Source organism: Rhinopithecus roxellana, chromosome 12 (genome assembly GCF_007565055.1).
Source record: "Rhinopithecus roxellana isolate Shanxi Qingling chromosome 12, ASM756505v1, whole genome shotgun sequence".
NCBI lineage: Eukaryota > Metazoa > Chordata > Mammalia > Primates > Cercopithecidae > Rhinopithecus > Rhinopithecus roxellana.
In genome coordinates this window covers 9,233,519-9,254,949 of record NC_044560.1, presented here as the reverse complement: position 1 = coordinate 9,254,949, position 21,431 = coordinate 9,233,519, and the positions used below count along the sequence as shown (strand labels likewise).

The 21,431-nt window shown below is 48.3% G+C and overlaps 1 protein-coding gene across 2 annotated transcripts; it reads left to right on the top strand.

Moving 5' to 3' along the window:
• Positions 1-7,267: 7,267 nt before the first annotated feature.
• Positions 7,268-21,431, top strand: PLA2G2C (phospholipase A2 group IIC). Of its 2 annotated transcripts, none has more exons than XM_030941754.1 (5): positions 7,268-7,307; positions 9,931-10,073; positions 12,149-12,242; positions 20,541-20,679; positions 21,395-21,431. In XM_030941754.1, the coding sequence occupies exons 1-5, from the start codon at positions 7,268-7,270 to the stop codon at positions 21,429-21,431; spliced, it is 453 nt and encodes a 150-aa protein (XP_030797614.1). The 2 variants fall into 2 exon arrangements, with proteins under 2 accessions (XP_030797614.1, XP_030797615.1); XM_030941755.1 differs by lacking the exon at positions 21,395-21,431 and adding an exon at positions 12,104-12,124 and having other exon boundaries at positions 9,931-10,069; positions 12,160-12,242; positions 20,541-20,707.

The following is a 21,431-nucleotide window of genomic DNA, read 5'->3' as shown; positions in this document are numbered from 1 at the left end:
CAAAGACACCCTGATTAACTCTCCCAGGGATCTGCAGCAGGATGGTCATTTTGAAGTTTTCCCGGGAAGCTTTGCCACCAGGTGTAAATCTAGCCCAGGCTCTGCACCTGCCAAATTCTCTAGGCTCAACCGAGCTATTGTTTCACACTCCAAGTCCTGACATTACCAGATGTAGCCTGATTGATGATGGGGGCTACCAAGACTGATCCCTGGCAGTTCCATGGCAGGGCTGCAACCCACATTCTCCTCCACTGTTCTCATATGGGTATCATTACCCATACTAATTGGAATATGAATTCTGTGTCTACCTGTGACTGCCTTTGATAGTACAAAATGGTTTTACTTTCATTATTCCAGCAGGTCCCACAATGGGTCTGTGAAGGAGACGGCTATGTGATCGTGAGGAATTTGTTCAACCTCTCTGGGTCTCAGTTTACCTATCTTCAAAATGATAACAGAACCTCAGAAGGAGTTGTAAGGGTTAAACCATGTAATACCTGTGAAGCCCTTAAAATAAAGGCTTGAAATTATTATTATTATTATTATTTTTTATTATACTTTAAGTTCTAGGGTACATGTGCATAACGTGCAGGTTTGTTACATAATACTTGTGCCATGTTGGTGTGCTGCACCCATCAACTCGTCAGCACCCATCAATTCATCATTTATATCATGTATAACTCCCAATGCAATCCCTCCCCCCTCCCCCCTCCCCATGATAGGCCCCAGTGTGTGATGTTCCCCTTCCCGAGTCCAAGTGATCTCATTGTTCCGTTCCCACCTATGAGTGAGAACATGCGGTGTTTGGTTTTCTGTTCTTGTGATAGTTTGCTAAGAATGATGGTTTCCAGCTGCATCCATGTCCCTACAAAGGACGCAAACTCATCCTTTTTTATGGCTGCATAGTATTCCATGGTGTATATGTGCCACATTTTCTTAATCCAGTCTGTCACAGATGGACATTTGGGTTGATTCCAAGTCTTTGCTATTGTGAATAGTGCCACAATAAACATACGTGTGCATGTGTCTTTGTAGTAGAATAATTTATAATCCTTTGTGTATATACCCAGTAGTGGGATGGCTGGGTCATATGGTACATCTAGTTCTAGATCCTTGAGGAATTGCCATACTGTTTTCCATAATGGTTGAACTAGTTTACAATCCCACCAACAGTGTAAAAGTGTTCCTATTTCTCCACATCCTCTCCAACACCTGTTGTTTCCTGACTTTTTAATGATTGCCGTTCTAACTGGTGTGAGATGGTATCTCATTGTGGTTTTGATTTGCATTTCTCTGATGGCCAGTGATGATGAGCATTTTTTCATGTGTCTGTTGGCTGTATGAATGGCTTCTTTTGAGAAATGTCTGTTCATATCCTTTGCCCACTTTTTGATGGGGTTGTTTTTTTCTTGTATATTTGAGTTCTTTGTAGATTCTGGATATTAGCCCTTTGTCAGATGAGTAGATTGCAAAAATTTTCTCCCATTCTGTAGGTTGCCTGTTCACTCTGGTGGTAGTTTCTTTTGCTGTGCAGAAGCTCTTTAGTTTAATTAGATCCCATTTGTCAATTTTTGCTTTTGCTGCCGTTGCTTTTGGTGTTTTAGACATGAAGTCCTTGCCCATGCCTATGTCCTGAATGGTACTACCTAGATTTTCTTCTAGGGTTTTTATGGTATTAGGTCTAACATTTAAGTCTCTAATCTACCTTGAATTAACCTTCGTATAAGGAGTAAGGAAAGGATCCAGTTTCAGCTTTCTACTTATGGCTAGCCAATTTTCCCAGCACCATTTATTAAATAGGGAATCCTTTCCCCATTTCTTGTTTCTCTCAGGTTTGTCAAAGATCAGATGGCTGTAGAAGTGTGGTATTATTTCTGAGGACTCTGTTCTGTTCCATTGGTCTATATCTCTGTTTTGGTACCAGTGCCATGCTGTTTTGGTTACTGTAGCCTTGTAGTATAGTTTGAAGTCAGGTAGCGTGACACCTCCAGCTTTGTCCTTTTGACTTAGGATTGTCTTGGCAATGCGGGCTCTTTTTTGGTTCCATATGAACTTTAAAGCAGTTTTTTCCAATTCTGTGAAGAAAGTCATTGGTAGCTTGATGGGGATGGCATTGAATCTATAAATAACCTTGGACAGTATGGCCATTTTCACGATATTGATTCTTCCTATCCATGAGCATGGTATGTTCTTCCATTTGTTTGTGTCCTCTTTGATTTCACTGAGCAGTGGTTTGTAGTTCTCCTTGAAGAGGTCCTTCACATCCCTTGTAAGTTGGATTCCTAGGTATTTTATTCTCTTTGAAGCAATTGTGAATGGAAGTTCATTCATGATTTGGCTCTCTGTTTGTCTGTTACTGATGTATAAGAATGCTTGTGATTTTTGCACATTAATTTTGTATCCTGAGACTTTGCTGAAGTTGCTTATCAGCTTAAGGAGATTTTGGGCTGAGACAATGGGGTTTTCTAAATATACAATCATGTCATCTGCAAACAGGGACAATTTGACTTCTTCTTTTCCTAACTGAATACCCTTCATTTCTTTCTCTTGCCTGATTGCCCTAGCCAGAACTTCCAACACTATGTTGAATAGGAGTGGTGAGAGAGGGCATCCCTGTCTTGTGCCAGTTTTCAAAGAGAATTTTTCCAGTTTTTGCCCATTCAGTATGATATTAGCTGTGGGTTTGTCATAAATAGCTCTTATTATTTTGAGGTACGTTCCATCAAAACCGAATTTATTGAGCGTTTTTAGCATGAAGGGCTGTTGAATTTTGTCAAAAGCCTTTTCTGCATCTATTGAGATAATCATGTGGTTCTTGTCTTTGGTTCTGTTTATATGCTGGATTACATTTATTGATTTGCGAATGTTGAACCAGCCTTGCATCCCAGGGATGAAGCCCACTTGATCATGGTGGATAGGCTTTTTGATGTGCTGCTGAATCCGGTTTGCCAGTATTTTATTGAGGATTTTTGCATCGATGTTCATCAGGGATATTGGTCTAAAATTCTCTTTTTTTGTTGTGTCTCTGCCAGGCTTTGGTATCAGGATGATGTTGGCCTCATAAAATGAGTTAGGGAGGATTCCCTCTTTTTCTATTGATTGGAATAGTTTCAGAAGGAATGGTACCAGCTCCTCCTTGTACCTCTGGTAGAATTCAGCTGTGAATCCATCTGGTCCTGGACTTTTTTTGGTTGGTAGGCTATTAATTATTGCCTCAATTTCAGAGCCTGCTATTGGTCTATTCAGGGATTCAACTTCTTCCTGGTTTAGTCTTGGGAGAGTGTAAGTGTCCAGGAAATTATCCATTTCTTCTAGATTTTCTAGTTGATTTGCGTAGAGGTGTTTATAGTATTCTCTGATGGTAGTTTGTATTTCTGTGGGGTCGGTGGTGATATCCCCTTTATCATTTTTTATTGCGTCTATTTGATTCCTCTCTCTTTTCTTCTTTATTAGTCTTGCTAGCGGTCTGTCAATTTTGTTGATCTTTTCAAAAAACCAACTCCTGGATTCATTGATTTTTTGGAGGGTTTTTTGTGTCTCTATCTCCTTCAGTTCTGCTCTGATCTTAGTTATTTCTTGCCTTCTGCTAGCTTTTGGATGTGTTTGCTCTTTCCGCTCTAGTTCTTTTAATTGTGATGTTAGAGTGTCAATTTTAGATATTTCCTGCTTTCTCTTGTGGGCAATTAGTGCTATAAATTTCCCTCTACACACTGCTTTAAATGTGTCCCAGAGATTCTGGTATGTTGTATCTTTGTTCTCATTGGTTTCAAAGAACATCTTTATTTCTGCTTTCATTTTGTTATGTACCCAGTAGTCATTCAGGAGCAGATTGTTCAGTTTCCATGTAGTTGAGCGGTTTTGATTGAGTTTCTTAGTCCTGAGTTCTAGTTTGATTGCACTGTGGTCTGAGAGACAGTTTGTTATAATTTCTGTTCTTTTACATTTGCTGAGGAGTGCTTTACTTCCAATTATGTGGTCAATTTTGGAATAAGTGCGATGTGGTGCTGAGAAGAATGTATATTCTGTTGATTTGGGGTGGAGAGTTCTATAGATGTCTATTAGGTCCGCTTGGTGCAGAGATGAGTTCAATTCCTGGATATCCTTGTTAACTTTCTGTCTCATTGATCTGTCTAATGTTGACAGTGGAGTGTTGAAGTCTCCCATTATTATTGTATGGGAGTCTAAGTCTCTTTGTAAGTCTCTAAGGACTTGCTTTATGAATCTGGGTGCTCCTGTATTGGGTGCATATATATTTAGGATAGTTAGCTCTTCCTGTTGAATTGATCCCTTTACCATTATGTAATGGCCTTCTTTGTCTCTTTTGATCTTTGATGGTTTAAAGTCTGTTTTATCAGAGACTAGGATTGCAAGCCCTGCTTTTTTTTGTTCTCCATTTGCTTGGTAGATCTTCCTCCATCCCTTTATTTTGAGCCTATGTATGCTTCTGCATGTGAGATGGGTCTCCTGAATACAGCAGACTGATGGGTCTTGACTCTTTATCCAGTTTGCCAGTCTGTGTCTTTTAATTGGAGCATTTAGTCCATTTACATTTAAGGTTAATATTGTTATGTGTGAACTTGATCCTGCCATTATGATATTAACTGGTTATTTTGCTCGTTAGTTGATGCAGTTTCTTCCTAGCCTCGATGGTCTTTACATTTTGGCATGTTTTTGCAATGGCTGGTACCGGTTGTTCCTTTCCATGTTTAGGGCTTCCTTCAGGGTCTCTTGTAAGGCAGGCCTGTTGGTGACAAAATCTCTAAGCATTTGCTTATCTGTAAAGGATTTTATTTCTCCTTCACTTATGAAACTTAGTTTGGCTGGATATGAAATTCTGGGTTTAAAATTCTTTTCTTTAAGAATGTTGAATATTGGCCCCCACTCTCTTCTGGCTTGTAGAGTTTCTGCCGAGAGATCTGCTGTTAGTCTGATGGGCTTCCCTTTGTGGGTAACTCGACCTTTCTCCCTGGCTGCCCTTAAGATTTTTTCCTTCATTTCAACTTTGGTGAATCTGGCAATTATGTGTCTTGGAGTTGCTCTTCTGGAGGAGTATCTTTGTGGCGTTCTCTGTATTTCCTGAATTTGAATGTTGGCCTGCCCTACTAGGTTGGGGAAGTTCTCCTGGATGATATCCTGAAGAGTGTTTTCCAACTTGGTTCCATTTTCCCCCTCACTTTCAGGCACCCCAATCAGACGTAGATTTGGTCTTTTTACATAATCCCATACTTCTTGCAGGCTTTGTTCATTTCTTTTTCTTCTTTTTTCTTTTGGTTTCTCTTCTCGCTTCATTTCATTCATTTGATCCTCAATCGCTGATACTCTTTCTTCCAGTTGATCGAGTCGGTTACTGAAGCTTGTGCATTTGTCATGTATTTCTCATGTCATGGTTTTCATCTCTGTCATTTCGTTTATGACCTTCTCTGCATTAATTAGTCTAGCTGTCAATTCTTCCACTCTTTTTTCAAGATTTTTAGTTTCTTTGCGCTGGGTACGTAATTCCTCCTTTAGCTCTGAGAAGTTTGATGGACTGAAGCCTTCTTCTCTCATCTCGTCAAAGTCATTCTCTGACCAGCTTTGATCCGTTGCTGGCAATGGGCTGCGCTCCTTTGCGGGGGGAGATGCGCTCTTATTTTTTGAATTTCCAGCTTTTCTGCCCTGCTTTTTCCCCATCTTTGTGGTTTTATCTGTCTCTGGTCTTTGATGATGGTGACGTACTGATGGGGTTTTGGTATAGGTGTCCTTCCTGTTTGATAGTTTTCCTTCTGACAGTCAGGACCCTCAGCTGTAGGTCTGTTGGAGATTGCTTGAGGTCCACTCCAGACCCTGTTTGCCTGGGTATCAGCAGCAGAGGTTGCAGAAGATAGAATATTGCTGAACAGTGAGTGTACCTGTCTGATTCTTACTTTGGAAGCTTCCTCTCAGGGATGTACTCCACCCTGTGAGGTGTGGGGTGTCAGACTGCCCCTAGTGGGGGATGTCTCCCAGTTAGGCTACTCAGGGGTCAGGGACCCACTTGAGCAGGCAGTCTGTCCATTCTCAGATCTCAACCTCCGTGTTGGGAGATCCACTGCTCTCTTCAAAGCTGTCAGACAGAGTCGTTTGCATCTGCAGAGGTTCTGCTGCCTTTTTGTTGTTGTTTTTTTAGCTGTGCCCTGTCCCCAGAGGTGGAGTCTACAGAGACAGGCAGGTTTCCTTGAGCTGCCGTGAGCTCCACCCAGTTTGAGCTTCCCAGCGGCTTTGTTTACCTACTTAAGCCTCAGCAATGGCGGGCGCCCCTCCCCCAGCCTCGCTGCTGCCTTGCGGTTAGATCACAGACTGCTGTGTTAGCAATGAGGGAGGCTCCGTGGGCGTGGGACCCTCCCGGCCAGGTGTGGGATATATTCTCCTGGTGTGCCCGTTTGCTTAAAGCGCAATATCGGGGTGGGAGTTACCCGATTTTCCAGGTGTTGTGTGTCTCAGTTCCCCTGGCTAGGAAAAGGGATTCCCTTCCCCCTTGCACTTCCCAGGTGAGGCGATGCCTCGCCCTGCTTCAGCTCTCGCTGGTCGGGCTGCAGCAGCTGACCAGCACCGATTGTCCAGCACTCCATAGTGAGATGACCCCAGTACCTCAGTTGAAAATGCAGAAATCACCGGTCTTCTGTGTCGCTCACGCTGGGAGTTGGAGACTGGAGCTGTTCCTATTCGGCCATCTTGCTCCGCCCCCGCAGGCTTGAAATTATTGACAGGAATTTCTAGTCTCACTCTACAGGAGAAGAAACCAAGATGAAGAGAGGTAAAGTTGATGAATAAGATGCCCGGGTATCAAGGAAGGAAGGCACTGTGGGACTAGATGCAAACCGAGCTAGGCATTCCTGTGTGGGATTTCTATTATGAACAACATAGATGCCTTTCTAGCTCGGGAGCAGAGGAAATACGGACTCCTCAAAAGAGAAAAAGAAGAGATGAAGGGATGATGTTGCCAAAGAAAGAAATTTGGAAAAAAAAAAAACAACATTTACACTTTTAAAACCATGGAACCCTTCTTATTTTTATGTGTTCAGGTCTAAATGCCAGAAAGGATACCATATTCAAAGGGAATGAGATTTGAAAACGATTTCTTTGAGTCCTCTGCCGAGGTCTTTCCAAGGCACTGCAATTAGGGTTTTGCACCCAAATACCCTTGCCTCATTTTGGTCGTTTTGTCCCGAACAGAGGTTCAACTGGGAGACCCCTCACACACAGGTGAAGGCGTGGCTGTAGAACCTCAGACCCCCTGGTCTCCTCAGAAATGAAGGTCATTGCCATCCTCCTCCTCCTCCTCTCCTGCTGTAAGTAGAGGGCTTGCTGGGACAGCACCAGGCTTCTGTCTTCCTTTTTATGTCAGTGGGAGGGGGGACTCTCCAGGTGGTACCAGGTGAAGGAAGTCACAAGTCACTCAGAAAAGAATCAGGAATGGGCCGGGCATGGGGGCTCACGCCTGTAATCCCAGCACTTTGGGAGGCCGAGGGGGCAGATCACAAGGTCAGGAGATCGAGATCATCCTGGCTAACATGGTGAAACCCCGTCTCTACTAAAAATACAACAAGTTAGCCGGGTGTGCTGGCAGACACTTGTGGTCCCAGCTACTCAGGAGGCTGAGGCATGAGAATGGCGTGAACCCAGGAGGCGGAGCTTGCAGTGAGCCGAGATCACGCCACTGCACTCCAGCCTGGGCGACAGAACGAGACTCCATCTCAAAAAAAAAAAAAAAAAAAAAAAGAATCAGGAATGGAATGGGCTCCCTCCAACGTCCTCTTGCTTCTGTTTCTGCTGTGAAATGGGCTGGTCCCAGTGTTGGGATCTTATAAAGTGTCTAGGGAATCAGAGGTTGTCAACTATTTGCTAGAAAGGGAGTTTGACTACTATTTTACGCCCCTCTCTCCCAAGAGTCTCTTTTCCTTTGGATGCTAGTAGCCTTTATTTAAGGCCATTTGGATTCAGAACAAAAATGCAGACATACATCCAGCTAATTTAAGAATGATTAATGCTTATCAGAAAGACATTTTTATGGTGACTTATGGGATAATTGGTAGCTGTAAGTCATTGCTTATTGCTTACCTCTGCAAAGTGAAAAAAGACCTACTGGGAAACAGTTTGGGGTCTATTGGAGACTCACAGACTCCTTTGCTGGATTGGTAGAGTGGAGGTTTGTCCAGATCCATTTTCCTGTCTCTTTCAATTGAGTCACAATAACTTTTGAGTCCCTAAGTCAAAGATGTCAAAAACAGACTTCCTTTCCCCGCAATGAGTAGTGGAACTTACACTTTTCAAGGTGATAGCGCAGGAGGATACCCGTATGCAGGGATGACCGCCTCTGCAGCCCCTCAGTCTGAAGATCAACCCCTGAGTGCAGCTCCAGGGACTGCTTGGGCACCCCTGGCCTTCTTCCCCTCACACCCCCGTTTAGACTAAACACAATAGTGAGATCGAAAGCTCCTGAGCAAACTCCTCCAGACTCTATTTCTGTTTCTCTTCTTCAAGTTCATGTCTTTATTGTATTTTTCTTGCAAATTTACAACATGCTTATAATTAAAAAGTAAAATAAATGAGTATATAGCAACAAGGTAAAGCTCCTCCTCATCCTCCCCAGACCCTAGTTTTTTCCCTACCTCCAGAGGTGACCACTCTTAAGAGTTTGATATACATCCTCTATACAACCTTTACACACACACATGTAAAACATCATAATAGAAAGGGAATACATGCTGGGCCGGGCGCGGTGGCTCATGCCTGTAATCCCAGCACTTTGGGAGGCCGAGGCGGGCAGATCACCTGAGGTCAGGAGTTCGAGACCAGCCTGGCCAGCTGGCCAAGATGGTGAAACCCCGTCTCTACTAAAAATACAAAAAATTAGCCAAGCGTGGCAGCGGGCACTTGTAATCCCAGCTACTTAGGAGGCTGAGGCAGGAGAATTGCTTGAACCCGGGAGGCAGAGGTTGCAGTGAGCTGAGATCGCACCATTATACTCCAGCCTGGGCAACTACAGTGAAACTCCATCTCAAAAGAAAGAGAGAGAGAGAGAGAGAAAGAGAGAGAGAGAGAGAGAGAGAAGGAAGGAAGGAAGGAAGGAAGGAAGGAAGGAAGGAAGGAGGGAGGGAGGGAGGGAGGGAGGGAGGGAGGGAGGGAGGGAGGGAGGGAAGGAAGGAAGGAAGGAGAGAAAACCATGCTTATTGTGCAAAGACATGAGACAGCAGAGATGTATATAAAATGAATGTTGACTGTTTCTTTTTCTCTCTTCAATCCCAATTGCCTAGAGATAGTGCTATCAAGTATAGTTTATTTTTGAGACACATAATTTTGTTATTATCCCCCTGTCAGCGGACATGTGGGTGGTTTCCAATTTTTTTACATCACAGATAATGCTGCAGCAAACCACTTTGTGTATGCATTTGTGCCCACTCTCATAAGCATCTTGTAGAAGCAAAAACAGCTGAGTTCATGTGTACTTGCCATTTAAAAAAATAATAATTGAGGATACCTTTCCTGCCTCTTAAGTATTTTGTTTCTCCTGTGAGATAGTAAAGGCCTGATGACATCTGGAGGGACTGGCATTTCTGGCTTTGAACTTTTCCCATTCATGTTGCATCAGACCCGAGGGTGTTCTGCCTAGGACGGTGGTTTCCTGCTTTGAGGGGGAAGACTATGGTTGATGGGAGAGCCTTGTTCCGAACCTCATGGGAACTGGGTATTCATCCGGGTTAGCAAAAAACTAGCTGTGTTACGGGAGCAAATCTGAACTTATTTTCTTCCCCAGGAAAAGGGCTAATGATTCCAGCCATGCCCCTTCCACTTCGCTTTGGGGATCTGGTGATATTTCGAATTCTAAGCATTCTAGTAAGGGGAGGGGACATCAAGGCAGCATCGTGCTCATTGCAACTTCCTTCTTCCTTGTTTCCTCATTGGCAGTGGCAGCCCCCACCCACAGCAGCTTCTGGCAGTTTCAGAGGATGGTCAAACACATCACGGGGCGGAGTGCCTTCTTCTCATATTACGGATATGGCTGCTACTGTGGGCTTGGGGGCAAAGGGGTCCCCGTGGATGACACTGACAGGTGGGTGCAGAGGCTCTGAGACCACCTATCATTTGTTTTGCATTAAAGTTCAAGCTCGAAGCCAGAGAGAGGGTGTTAGAATTCTTGCATGGCAAGTAACAGAAAACAATTCAGGCTAATGGAAGGAAGAACTGAACGGGATTTGGAGGATGTGTCTTGAGAAACCCAGCATCAGGGCCAGCTTCTTGAGTGTGTGATCTGTGAAGTTTCACGGGGCCCAACACTCATAAGGGCCTAAATGTGGTTTACTGCTCTGCTGCCGCCATCTTGAAATTCTTAATAAAGGGCCCCACGTTTTCCTGTTGCTTTGGCCTCTGCAATTATACATCGGTCCTGCACAGAGCTCTAGAAGCTGTTTCATCCTCATAGTAAAAGTGCTCTGCTTCCAGCTCTCCAGCTTGTAGGACTATAGGCACAGCACCACTGACTCACTAGTCCTAATTCCATATTCTAGGAGAGGGAATCCAAGTGGCCCAGTTTGGAGAAGTTGTCCATCTGGGTGAGGTTGCATGGCACAAACCCGCTTCCCAGGCCTACTCCAAAGGGTGGGGGTGGGGAAGTGTGATTTCCTAGAAAAAGTAGAGGTGGGTGTCATGTGGTGAGTGTATGTGTGGGGAGGTAAGAAACGGGACAGTTTGCGTGTCATTTCATTTGAAGAAATAAGAAAGCAAAATGTTCCTTGCCACATTTAACCTAGTGTGGAGAAACATGTCGCCACAGTGGGGCCTTAAATATCACTCCTGGAGCTCAGGCCTTGTGGGTTGGGCTCATGGAACCATGGGAGGACCTCAGAGCCCTGGAAGGTCAACTGACACTTACAAAATGCCCATTATATGCCAAGCATGGGACTGGCGATTGGCACACAAACCTAATTTAATTCTTTCAGGGAATGCACAAGACAGTGATACCAGCCCATTTAACAGGTGAGGACAGTGAGTTGCTAAACCACTTCCCGAAGGCAATGCAGCTTCTAAGTGGCAGAGTTAGAATTGAACAAGAACTTGCCTGTTTCAAAGTTTGTCCCCTCTCCTTGATGGTCTGTACGTCCGCTGCCAAAGTCCAAAGGCTGATTAGAAATTGAACATCATTAGCCAAAGTTGATCAACAGCAGAACCCTCACTTGCAGATGGGAATGGCGAGAGAGGGAGACTGAAACATTTTTCTTGGCCTTTCAGGCCTTAGAATCCAAGCTTAAGTTTCTGCCTTCCTATGCCTTGAGCAGTGGCTGAGGACTTGGACTGAGTCTCCTGCAGTGCTCTCCCATCCAGCCCCCAGCCAACTCTGGGTACCATGAGTAGGACTACCTCTACTTTTGCAGACAGTTGTCTCCTCAGAGACCATCACAGTGCCTGGCTCATAGTAGGTGCTCAGTAAAACGTGTTAAATGCGTGAATGGACCCAGATTTGTGTCCTGGGTCTGTCATTTTCCAGCTGCGTAAGTTTGGGAAATGGGCCTCTCTGAATCTCAGTCCCTCCCCTACAAAAGGGAGACAATGGTTGTACTTCATAGGTTTCTATGAGTAGATAATGAGATAGCAACAGATACTAGAAAGGGCTCAGGAAATGCTACTGGTTATTATTTTTATTTTGTATTTTATTTATTTTTTGGAAGCAGGGTCTTGCTCTGTTGTCCAGGCTGGGGTGGAAAGGCTCAGTCACAGCTCACTGCAGCCTCTGTCACCTGAGCTCAAGCAATCCACCCACCTCAGCCTCCTGAGTAGCTGGGACCACAGGCTGGTGCCACTATGCCTGGCTTTTTTTTTTTTTTTTTTTTTTTTTAAACTTAAAAAACGTAGGAGGTCTCCCTGTGTTGCCCAGGCTGGTCTCAAACTCCTGGACTGAAGTGATCCTCCTGCCTCATCCTCACAAAGTGCTGGGATTACAGGCATGAGCCACCACTCCTGGCCTATTTTTATTATTATTGATAATTCACCTCCCCACCTTCAATGCCTTCTTGCCTAGAGGAGGAGGCAGGAGCCCTTTCTAGTCCCCAGATAGGGTCCTCCAGCAGATTCCCGAGGGACCCACTTCCAGGCACAGCCCCTCATTTCCCTCTTGTCTCGCCCCAGATGCTGCCAGGCACATGACTGTTGCTACGAGAAGCTGAAGGAGTCCAGCTGCCAGCCTGTGTTGAGCGGCTACCAGTTCCACATCGTCAATGGCACAGTGGTGTGTGAGTAGCCTTTTCTGGGTGGAAATGTCTTTTAACCTGGGCCTTTCCTTAACATTCACCTCCTGTTTGACCCAGAGATGTTTTAGAAAATGAAATGCTTCCAAGTGCTTGGAAGGAGGCAATCCTGAGCTTTTCCCTGATGCTGCAGAGCTTCTCGGAGTGTCTGTGCTCATCCTGCCCTGGTCTCTCCCGCCCATGGGTGTACCTCCTGAACTCTCTGGGAGCCCAGAGCCCTGCAGATAGTACATGCTCAATACATACTTGTTCACTTGAGTTTACACTGAATTTTGAAGCTTCCTTTGACAACTGTTACTGTTGATAACGTGTTTCCTTGTTTCTGTCATGTGTTAACAAAACAGTTCAGCTGTCTTCCAGTTGGACAAATATTTATTAAGGGTGACTGTATGCCAACCACTAAGATAGGTGCCGCCAGGGCTACAAAAGCAAATAGGTGGGAAGGGAAGGGGGACTCACATGTTATTGAGATCGTTCAAGGAGCCATGTGGACAAGTGGATCAAGTGCCCTGCACATGGGGTGTGGTCCTGGCATCCGGGGTGTGTTCTGCTGCCGGTAGGGTATGGGTATGTGCATGGCAATCCTGGTCTACACAGCAGGCACATTCGGAGGCACTGGGCAGTGGCCTTTGGTGAGTACCATCCTTTCCAGCATAGCCAGGGTGGGTCCTGGGGTCCCAGGCTGGGAGGGTGAAAAGCACCGAATAAAGAAGTGGCCCCTTACAGCATGTGGCTCACTTCCTGCCTGGCCTCGTGGGGTTACATGAATCGCTTTCCTTCCCAGGTCTATTTATTCACAGCTGTGAGAGTGCCTTGGAGTTCCTCTGGTTCCTCCTGAGGTCAGGGAACCACCACCTCTCTGCCACTCATCCCCTAGGGCGGGAGATACATCCTTCATCCCGTAGTGGGTTGCAGGGCTCAGACTCCCGGTCTCCTGAGCTCCCCCTACCCACCACTCCAGCTCAGCACACACCAAGACCCAGAGTTAGGACTGTGAGGTCTCCCTGGAACCAGCTGTGTGGGCTGGGGCCTTGGACTCCTACACCGGGAGGACCTGCCTTGGCTTTCAGCCTGCTGCTTGGCCTGCACTACCCACTGCCGCCAGGACGTGGTTGACAGGGAAAGAACCTCCTTTTTTGTTCCCCATGTGAACTCAAGGAGACGGAGTTGGAACTCTCTGGTGTGGTCCTTCTCAGGCCTAAAGCAAAGTGTCTTTTCTGTGACACCTCCAAGGCCATGTTCAGGAGAGGGGAAGGGATCAGGGTCTGGTGGGAGGGATGGGGATTGGGGACTGGAGAAGCTGGCTGCCAGGGACCGAGTTTCCCATAGCCTCTTCCCACCCGTCTTTGCCACAGGGGTGGGGATGCCTGGCTGGCCCAGCCCAAGCCTCCACCCTGGGCTCCTGTGGACTGACTGCACTTGCCAGGGCTGGCCTGGGCTCTCTGTACCCAGGGAAACTTCTCTATTCAACACTCTTCACCCTCCCAGCCCAGGACCCCAGGAGATGAGGGAGAGTGGAGCAAAGGTTGAGGAGCAGAGGCTGGAACCCCAGGCAGTGGCACTGCTGGGCGGTGGTGGGAGGTGCCGGCAGACGCTGGGAGTTGGACCAGAAAGTACATGGCCTGGGCTGTACTTTCTTCCCACGTTGCCCCTGCAGAGCAGAAGCAGCCAGTTGCTCCTGAAGCCTTTATCAGGGCTCCTTAGTCCAGAGCCCTGCTCAGGGCACTAGTGTGGGAGGGGCTTCCGCATCAGTACCAGGGCGTCAGCACCTGCCTCCCCAGCTCACCCAGCCAGTGAGGACCAGGCCAGCCCCTGTCATCCCCATCCCCACCTCGCCAAGCCCCTGCCCCCAGGAGCAGGGCTGAGAGCCAGGTGATCTGGGTTCTAATCCAGAGTCTGCTGCTGACACGTGCTGAGCCCCAGGCCATTGATTTGCTTGCCCCAGTATTGAGTGAGCATCCACTGGGTACCCGCCCAGTGCCGGTGCTGTGCCAGGGGCCAGGGGCACAGAATAAAGCAGACCCAGTCCCTGCGCTTCTGGCATTCACAGTCTTGTGGAAACTCCAGAGCTAAAGTGCCCTTAGAGATCGTCCAGATCAGTCCCTCATTGTAGCAATGAAGAGACTGAGACCCACAGAGAGGACGAGTTTGATCCAAGAAACAGACAAGATTAAGATGCATGTGTCTTGAAATTTTTCAGTGCTCTGGAACATACCGTCTGGCCTGAGTTGTCTGGGCTTTGGTTTTCTCATCCATGAAGTGGGTACAATAACAGCAGCTACACTGTATGAACCTCTGTGGTAGATGCTGTACACACAGCACCTGAACTCACATGATAAACCTCTGAGGTGACATTATCTCCCGTTATCAAGGAGGACCCTGAGGCTCAGAGAGGTTAAGCACGATCGCCAAGGTCACACAGCCAGGGAAAGAAGAGCTGGGATTCAAACCCCAGGCACCCTGTCTCACACCAGCTTCCCCTGTGGAGGGTGCTGTGTGTGTGCATGATTGGAGGCCGTCACACAGTGTAAGTCTCAGGAGCTGCAGCAAACTGGTCAGAATGCTCTGCCCTGGCCCAGGGAAGGAAAGAAGGGCAGATGGAGTTTGCTTCTCTGTAAGGCCCCGGCGCTTTGTGTTCCTGCTAAGAGGCCTCGGAGTCAGGCAGCACTGGGTCTGATTTCAGCTCCACCCTTTGTATTAATAGTTGTATTAATAGGTTAGTGTATTAATCTCCTCACCTGTGAAATGGAGATAATTGCCTGTACTTCATCAGGCTGCTGGAAGGATTAGCTAAAGCAGCCCAGCTGCAGGGGCTGGCCAACAGTAGGTGCTTCATTCATGCCCTTCTTTTTAGATGTGGAAATTCCTCTTTTTGTCCAAGTTTTCTTTTCTTCTTTGCTTACAGCACTGGGATTTTCTTTATTACTGTTTCTTTGAAGAGTCTGCTCTGTACTTGTGCCCATTGGGCTAGGATCAGTGACCCCTTATGGAATAAAACCCCTTTCCTGGCCAGGCACGGTGGCTTATACCTATAATCCCAGCACTTTGGGAGGCTGAGGTGGGGGGATCACTTGAGCCCAGCAGTTCAAGAACAGCCTGGGTAACACAGTGAGACCCCTGTCTCTACTAAACATACAAACAATTAGCCAGGTGTGGTGGTGCATACCTGTAGTTGCAGCTACTCAAAAGGCTGAGATGGGGGATCACCTGAGCCCGGGAGATGAGGCCACAGTGAGCTGTGGTTGTGCCTCTGCACTCCAGCCTGGGCAACAGAGTGAGACCCTACCTCAAAAAAGAAAAACAAACAACCAAAAAAACTATTTCTCTATCCTAATTGCACCTCCGTTCAAAGAGCTGCCCCTGCAAGAGTTAACCAACTCCCTAGCCTCCCCTGAATTCTGAAATCCTGCACCCAGGCCTGGTCCAGGTTGCCTAGCAACCAGGGGCTGCTCTGGGATGCAGTAGGTAAGCAGGGGAGGGAAAGGAAGAAAACAACTTGGTCTGTCCACGACTCTAAATGTCACTGAGAGATCAGTGCAGAGAAAGGCCTGTCACCAGATCCCAGGGCCCAATTTGCCTGGTGGTGAGAACAGCTGCCCTCAGGCCACCTGGGAGGTGGTTATCCCTCCTCTTAGTGGGCTTACATAAGTACTTGGCATTTTTCCAGGGGACTTTAAGCTCACTCAGCAGTGACACCCCCTCCGCCCACATGTACATACATGTATGGTACAGGGAAGACCCTGTGTGGGAGGCAGAGATGGGGTTTCAGCCAACTGAACCTCCATTATCTACATCTCCTGGCCTCTGACTGCCTCCCTCTGCCAAAGCGGGAAGATGAAAATGGTAACTGCCGGAATTTGTATTTTGCAAAGACTTTTCTCATTTACTGCTGAATATATTCCTCATCTCAGCCTCCACTCACTGACACGCTACCCACCGTCTCTCCCAGCATTCATCTCTACCTGAAATGATCTTGTTTACTTCTCTGTGTCTGTGTGCATCAACTCTCCCCCCAGCTAGACAGTTCCGTGAGAGCAGGGAGCAAGCATGTCTTGTTTGAGGTCACTGGTTCTCATAGAGCCCACAGAGAACCATGCCTCTGGACTAAGCAGTGTGGGGTCTGCTGGCTTGCACCTGTACCCCCAGCTCCTAGCCACAGACCAGACACATGTTGGGAGCTCAATACTTGTTTGTTGAATGAGTAGATGAACAAAAGCACTCATGAAATAGGCAGTGCACATATCTTTATCACCATTTGAAAGCTGAGGAAACAGGCTTGGAGAGGGAAGCAACTTGCCTGAGACCCCAAAGCACAGAAGCAGCCTATCTGGCCCACGAACCTGCCTTCCTGTCTCCTAGGTGTCAGCTGCTGGCACTGGCCTGTAGGCCATGTGAGTGTGGCCAGTAAGGTGGTCAGGAAGGAGCCCTTACTGCATGTTAGGGTCAGGAGATCAGCAATGAGGAGGACAAAATCCTTGCCCGGAAGGAGCTTGCATTCCAAAAAGAACAAGAGACCGTAGCGTATTTATTAATAAAGACACATTCAAACAGGGCCAGGTGCTCTGAAGCACCTCAGACAAAGGCTGCAGAATGACAGAGGTCAGGGGTCAAGGAGACAGAAGGGTGCCTGCTTTAGGTGGTCGAAGAAGGCCTCTCTGGGGAGGTGGCATTTGGTCTGAGACCTCAGGACCAATGTGCTAGGAGCAGAGGAGCCTTGGGAAGAATGGAGATGAGGTTGGACAGGGTGAGACACGCGCCTTCTATGTCAATGCAAGGGAGTCATTGGAGCATGTGAAGCAGAGAATGCTCTACTTTTGCCCCAGAAAGATCCCTCTGGCTACGGTGCAGAGAAAGAAGAGTCAGGGAGGAAAGAAGGGCCCCATTAGGGGACTATTGCAGAGCATTGGGAGGCACAACCACAGCCAGGATCAGCACGGTGACAGTGGGGATGGGAAGTGTCAGATGCTGGGAATGCTGTGCAGGTAGGGTCAGGGGCGGCAGGACCTGCTGATGGGTTCGGTGTGGGGTGTGAAGGGAACAGAGGCTGCATCCCAGGCTCCTGGCCTGAGTGGGGCTGTAGATAGTGGCACCAAATACTGAGTTCGTGAAGATGGGGGAAGAGCTGATGATGAAGGCAGCAAGAGTTTGGTGTTAGTCACCCTGAGTTTGAGACACGTGTCAGACATGTAAGGGGAAGGCAGGTGGACACGTGCTTATTGAAGTCTGGAGCCCAAGGGAGAGGTGTGGGCTGCAGCGGAGAAATTGGGAGTATTCAGAGTTCTGACACTGAACAAGAACACCCCTGAGAGAATTCAGAGACAACCAGGGCTGAGGCGAGGGGCTCAGACTGGGGCCTGGGCCAGCCGCAGGCAGGAATGCAGACTTGTTGCCTCTTCTTATTTGTGGAGATGTAGTTCATGCAGCAAGAAAGGTGTTCCGAAGACCTCCTTTCCTTTCTTCATACCTCAGTTTCTCCATTAGCACATTAAAAGATGCAAGGTCTGGAGTTAAGCTTGTTTTTAAAAGGCAGCTTCCAAAGATGGTTTTTCTTGGCCTGGGACTGTCTCATCATCCAGGTCATGAAAGGCCCGGTCCATGGTTGAGAAATGCCACAGAAGTGACAGTCCACCGCAAAAGACCACTGCTCCAGATCAATTCTGGAAGGCCTGGGGATAGGGCAGGTCACTGAAGTAGAACTGGATGTCAGATGCATGCATTAGAAAGGACAGGAAGACCAAACGAGAAAGGGAGAGGGGGCAGGGAGAAAGGAAGGAGGGTTAGAGACTCGAGACGAAGGAAACAAGAGATGGAAAAGAAGAAGAGAGGACCAGAAGACAGTGAGATCAACAGAAAGAGAGAGGGATGAGAAAGAAGGTGGCTGAGGAAGGTGAGAAAACTTTCCGGGGCGACAGCAACTGGACCAGGCCCTCTGGTTGGACAGTGAGGCTGGCTGGGGGGCCTGAGCTCAGGTAGCCCCCACCCCCTGAGAGAGTGGGGGGCTACCTGGGGAGCTGGGCTTGATGCATCTGGAAGGATTTTCACAGGGGCGGGAGGGGGAGTGGGAGGGCAGAGGGCACCCAGGCGCTACAACAGTGGGAGCAGCGAGAGCCGCAAAACCGGAGAGCCAGAGGAGTGAACATCCCTGGCAGATTTCCTGCGGGCGAGCAGAGGGGTCAGGAAGCTTGGCGGTGTTGGCACAATGTGAGAAGTTCCAGGGAGGCGTGGGAGGACGGCTTCTGCAGGACGCAGACTTTGCAGAGGGAGAGTGGCAAACAGACTGACTGCAGCCAGCTCAGCCGGCTCCACAGGGCGCTGCTTTTTCTCCACGTGGAGCTGGAGTGCATCACCCTGAGAATAGCAGCAAGCACCCGTAGGGCACCTTCTGCGTGCCAGGCACATCCAGACCACTCGTCGGTAGATACCATCGATCCTCACCACCACCCCAGGAATGGGACACTGTCATGTGTTTTTGAAATGATTAGGTTTTAGCATCATTTCATAGACAAGGAACCTGAAGCTAACTTGCCCAAAGTCACAAACCAGGGTGTCTGGTGGCCTCCCCTCCTCACTGCCAATCCTGAGAGCGGACTAGGGTGGAGTTATCTGGAAAGAGGAAGCTGTACCTGAGAGCCCTAAACACACACACACACACACATACGCACATACATACACACAACACATGCACACTCACGCACATACACACACATGCACAGATGGACACATACCTGCACACACATGCATGCACATGCACACAAGCACACGCATACACACACATGCACACGCATACACACACATGCACGCAGTGCTACAGCTCTGATTAGTAGGTAAATAAAACGTCCCCATCTAGTGGTGACTCGGCCAAAGTGCAGAGACTCAACCCCAAAGGTCCATAGAGGCTTCATTCATTTCTTCTCTTATTCTTCATTCATTGTTTCTATTGAGCATCTGCTTTGTGCAGCATCTGTTCTGGATGCTGGGGACACTGTGATGAGCCAGACAAGGTCCCAGCCGCACACAGCTTATGCTTCTTTGAGGGGAGGCAGACACAAGCCAGGAAACCATTAAGAGAAGTTCAGTAAAAAGCACAGTGAGTGAGACAAATGGGTACGGAGGGCGTGGCCAGAGAGAGCTTTAGTTCAGGCAGTCAGGAAGCGCCTCTCTGAGGAGGTGAAATGTGAGCAAGCCTCAAACAGTGGCAGGGATCCCACCCCTTGCAGATCCTTGGGAGAAGCATTTTAGACAAAAAGAACAGCAAGTCCAAAGGCCCAGGGACAAGGCAGAGCAAGACCTGTGACATGAAACAGCCTGGTGTGCCCAGAGCAGGGAGGCTGGGAGAGCGGAGGGGGAGGGCGATGAGGGTGAAGAGGCTGGTGAGGGTGGCATCCCGGCAAGTGTGCCTGGCCATGGAGGCCACGGGAGGATTCAGCATGTCTTTCCCGAATAGGAAACCACACTGGGGCTGTAAGCCAGAGAGTGAACGTAACTCAGGTTACAGTTTGAGATGGTCCCTGCTTATTTCCTTCCATGAAGGAGGAAGAGCTGTTGATGACAGGGATTTGGGCAGTGGCCAAAGAGATGGAGAGAACAGGGCAGAGCATGGGCTATTTTAAACACAGAGAAGATTAGCAGGAACTGCTGGCAGACCGGATGTGAAATGTGGAAGGAGCGGGAGCAGCGAGGTCGGCTCCTGGTTTCCTGAGAATGTGGGTGAATCACCGGCCCACAGGCAGAGGGAGCACTGGGATATCAAGGGTTCCCTTGTGAATGCCTCAAGTTGGAGATGCCTGAGACATCCAAGTGAGATGTCAAGCAGGCAGCTGGAAATAGGAGATGAGCTCTGGGAAAATGCTCTATCACCCTGGCCTGTGCACTGCCCGGGTGAACTCACTCAGGGCCCCTCCATGCAGCCCACACCCCCCTCCTCCTGCTTCCTTCTAGGCTTCTCCTCATTCCAGCACTCATGGGATGCTCAGATGTGATCAGGGAAAGGCTTGGGGATGCAGGGAAGCTGTGGCTGAGAGCCCTAAACACACATACACGCACACACACATACACAGACATATGCACACATGAGCATACACATGCACACATGCACACACTTGCACACAAATGCATATGCACACACATGCATGCACACACATGCATACATGTATCCCTTTCAGTGGCTTTCCTTCCTGTTTTCCACCCTTGGCCCTTTGCAGTGAGCTCCTCGCTCCCCCCAGCCTTGGAACCAAACCCTGGGGCTGGGCTGGGAGCCCCCAGTGACCCTCTGTGTCTCTGCAGGTGGATGCACCCTTGGTCCTGGTGCCGGCTGCCACTGCGGGCTGAAGGCCTGTGAATGTGACAAGCGATCCGTGCACTGCTTCAAAGAGAGCCTGCCTACCTATGAGAAAAACTTCAAGCAGTTCTCCAGCCGGCCCAGGTGTGGCAGACATAAGCCCCGGTGCTAGGGACACCACAGGGTCCTTCTCGTCATGCAGCATCTGCTCTAGTGTTGCTCTTCCGGAAAGCCTTCTCAGATCATCCCCGACAGGCCCCTGTTCTTCCCCTGGGAGGGAGGACAAACTGTCTCCTGCAGGGCAGCTCACCATTCAGCATTCTGACCAAGGGGACTCCTCAGCATCGGAGGACTGGAGAGCAGAAATGGGAAAGACGAGATCCCTGCCCTGCAGGAGCTGGCATTCTGTGGAGTGGGGAGGACTACAAATGCATGAATATAGAAGTAAGAGACACATTAGACCGTAGTAAGTGCTATGATGTAGTAAAACAAAGGGACGGGATAGAGATGCACCCGACCCCACATCCCAGGGTTTCCAGGAGGGGAGAGGCCCCAGGATCTACCCCAAACTCTCTCTTCACCCCGACTGCAAACCAGGACGCGGAGCAGACTTGAGCGCCAGGCCCACACTCAGCTCTAGCTGGGAACAAAGCCACCACTTTCCTTGCCTCTCTGTGTCCTTACTTATTATGATGTCATTCTTAGCTTTTCTTATCAAGAGGCAGAATCTGTTTTCCCCACCTTGTGAATCTGAACTGGTCTTGTGGCTTAGTTTGGTCAACAGAATATTGTGGGAGGAATGGTTTACCAGTTTTGAGTTAGGCCTCAGGAGGTCTAGGGCACGTTTACTCTTTCTTAGGATAGCTGCCCCCACCCTGCAAAAAAGCCTGGGCTAG

Bases quoted from the DNA above. Each gene is read 5' to 3' on its own strand.
- PLA2G2C (XM_030941754.1), top strand. From the start codon at position 7,268: ATGAAGGTCATTGCCATCCTCCTCCTCCTCCTCTCCTGCT. The intron at 7,308-9,930 runs GTAAGTAGAGGG...TGGCAGTGGCAG, and splicing joins CCTCCTCCTCCTCTCCTGCT to CCCCCACCCACAGCAGCTTC. The intron at 12,243-20,540 runs GTGAGTAGCCTT...GTGTCTCTGCAG, and splicing joins CGTCAATGGCACAGTGGTGT to GTGGATGCACCCTTGGTCCT.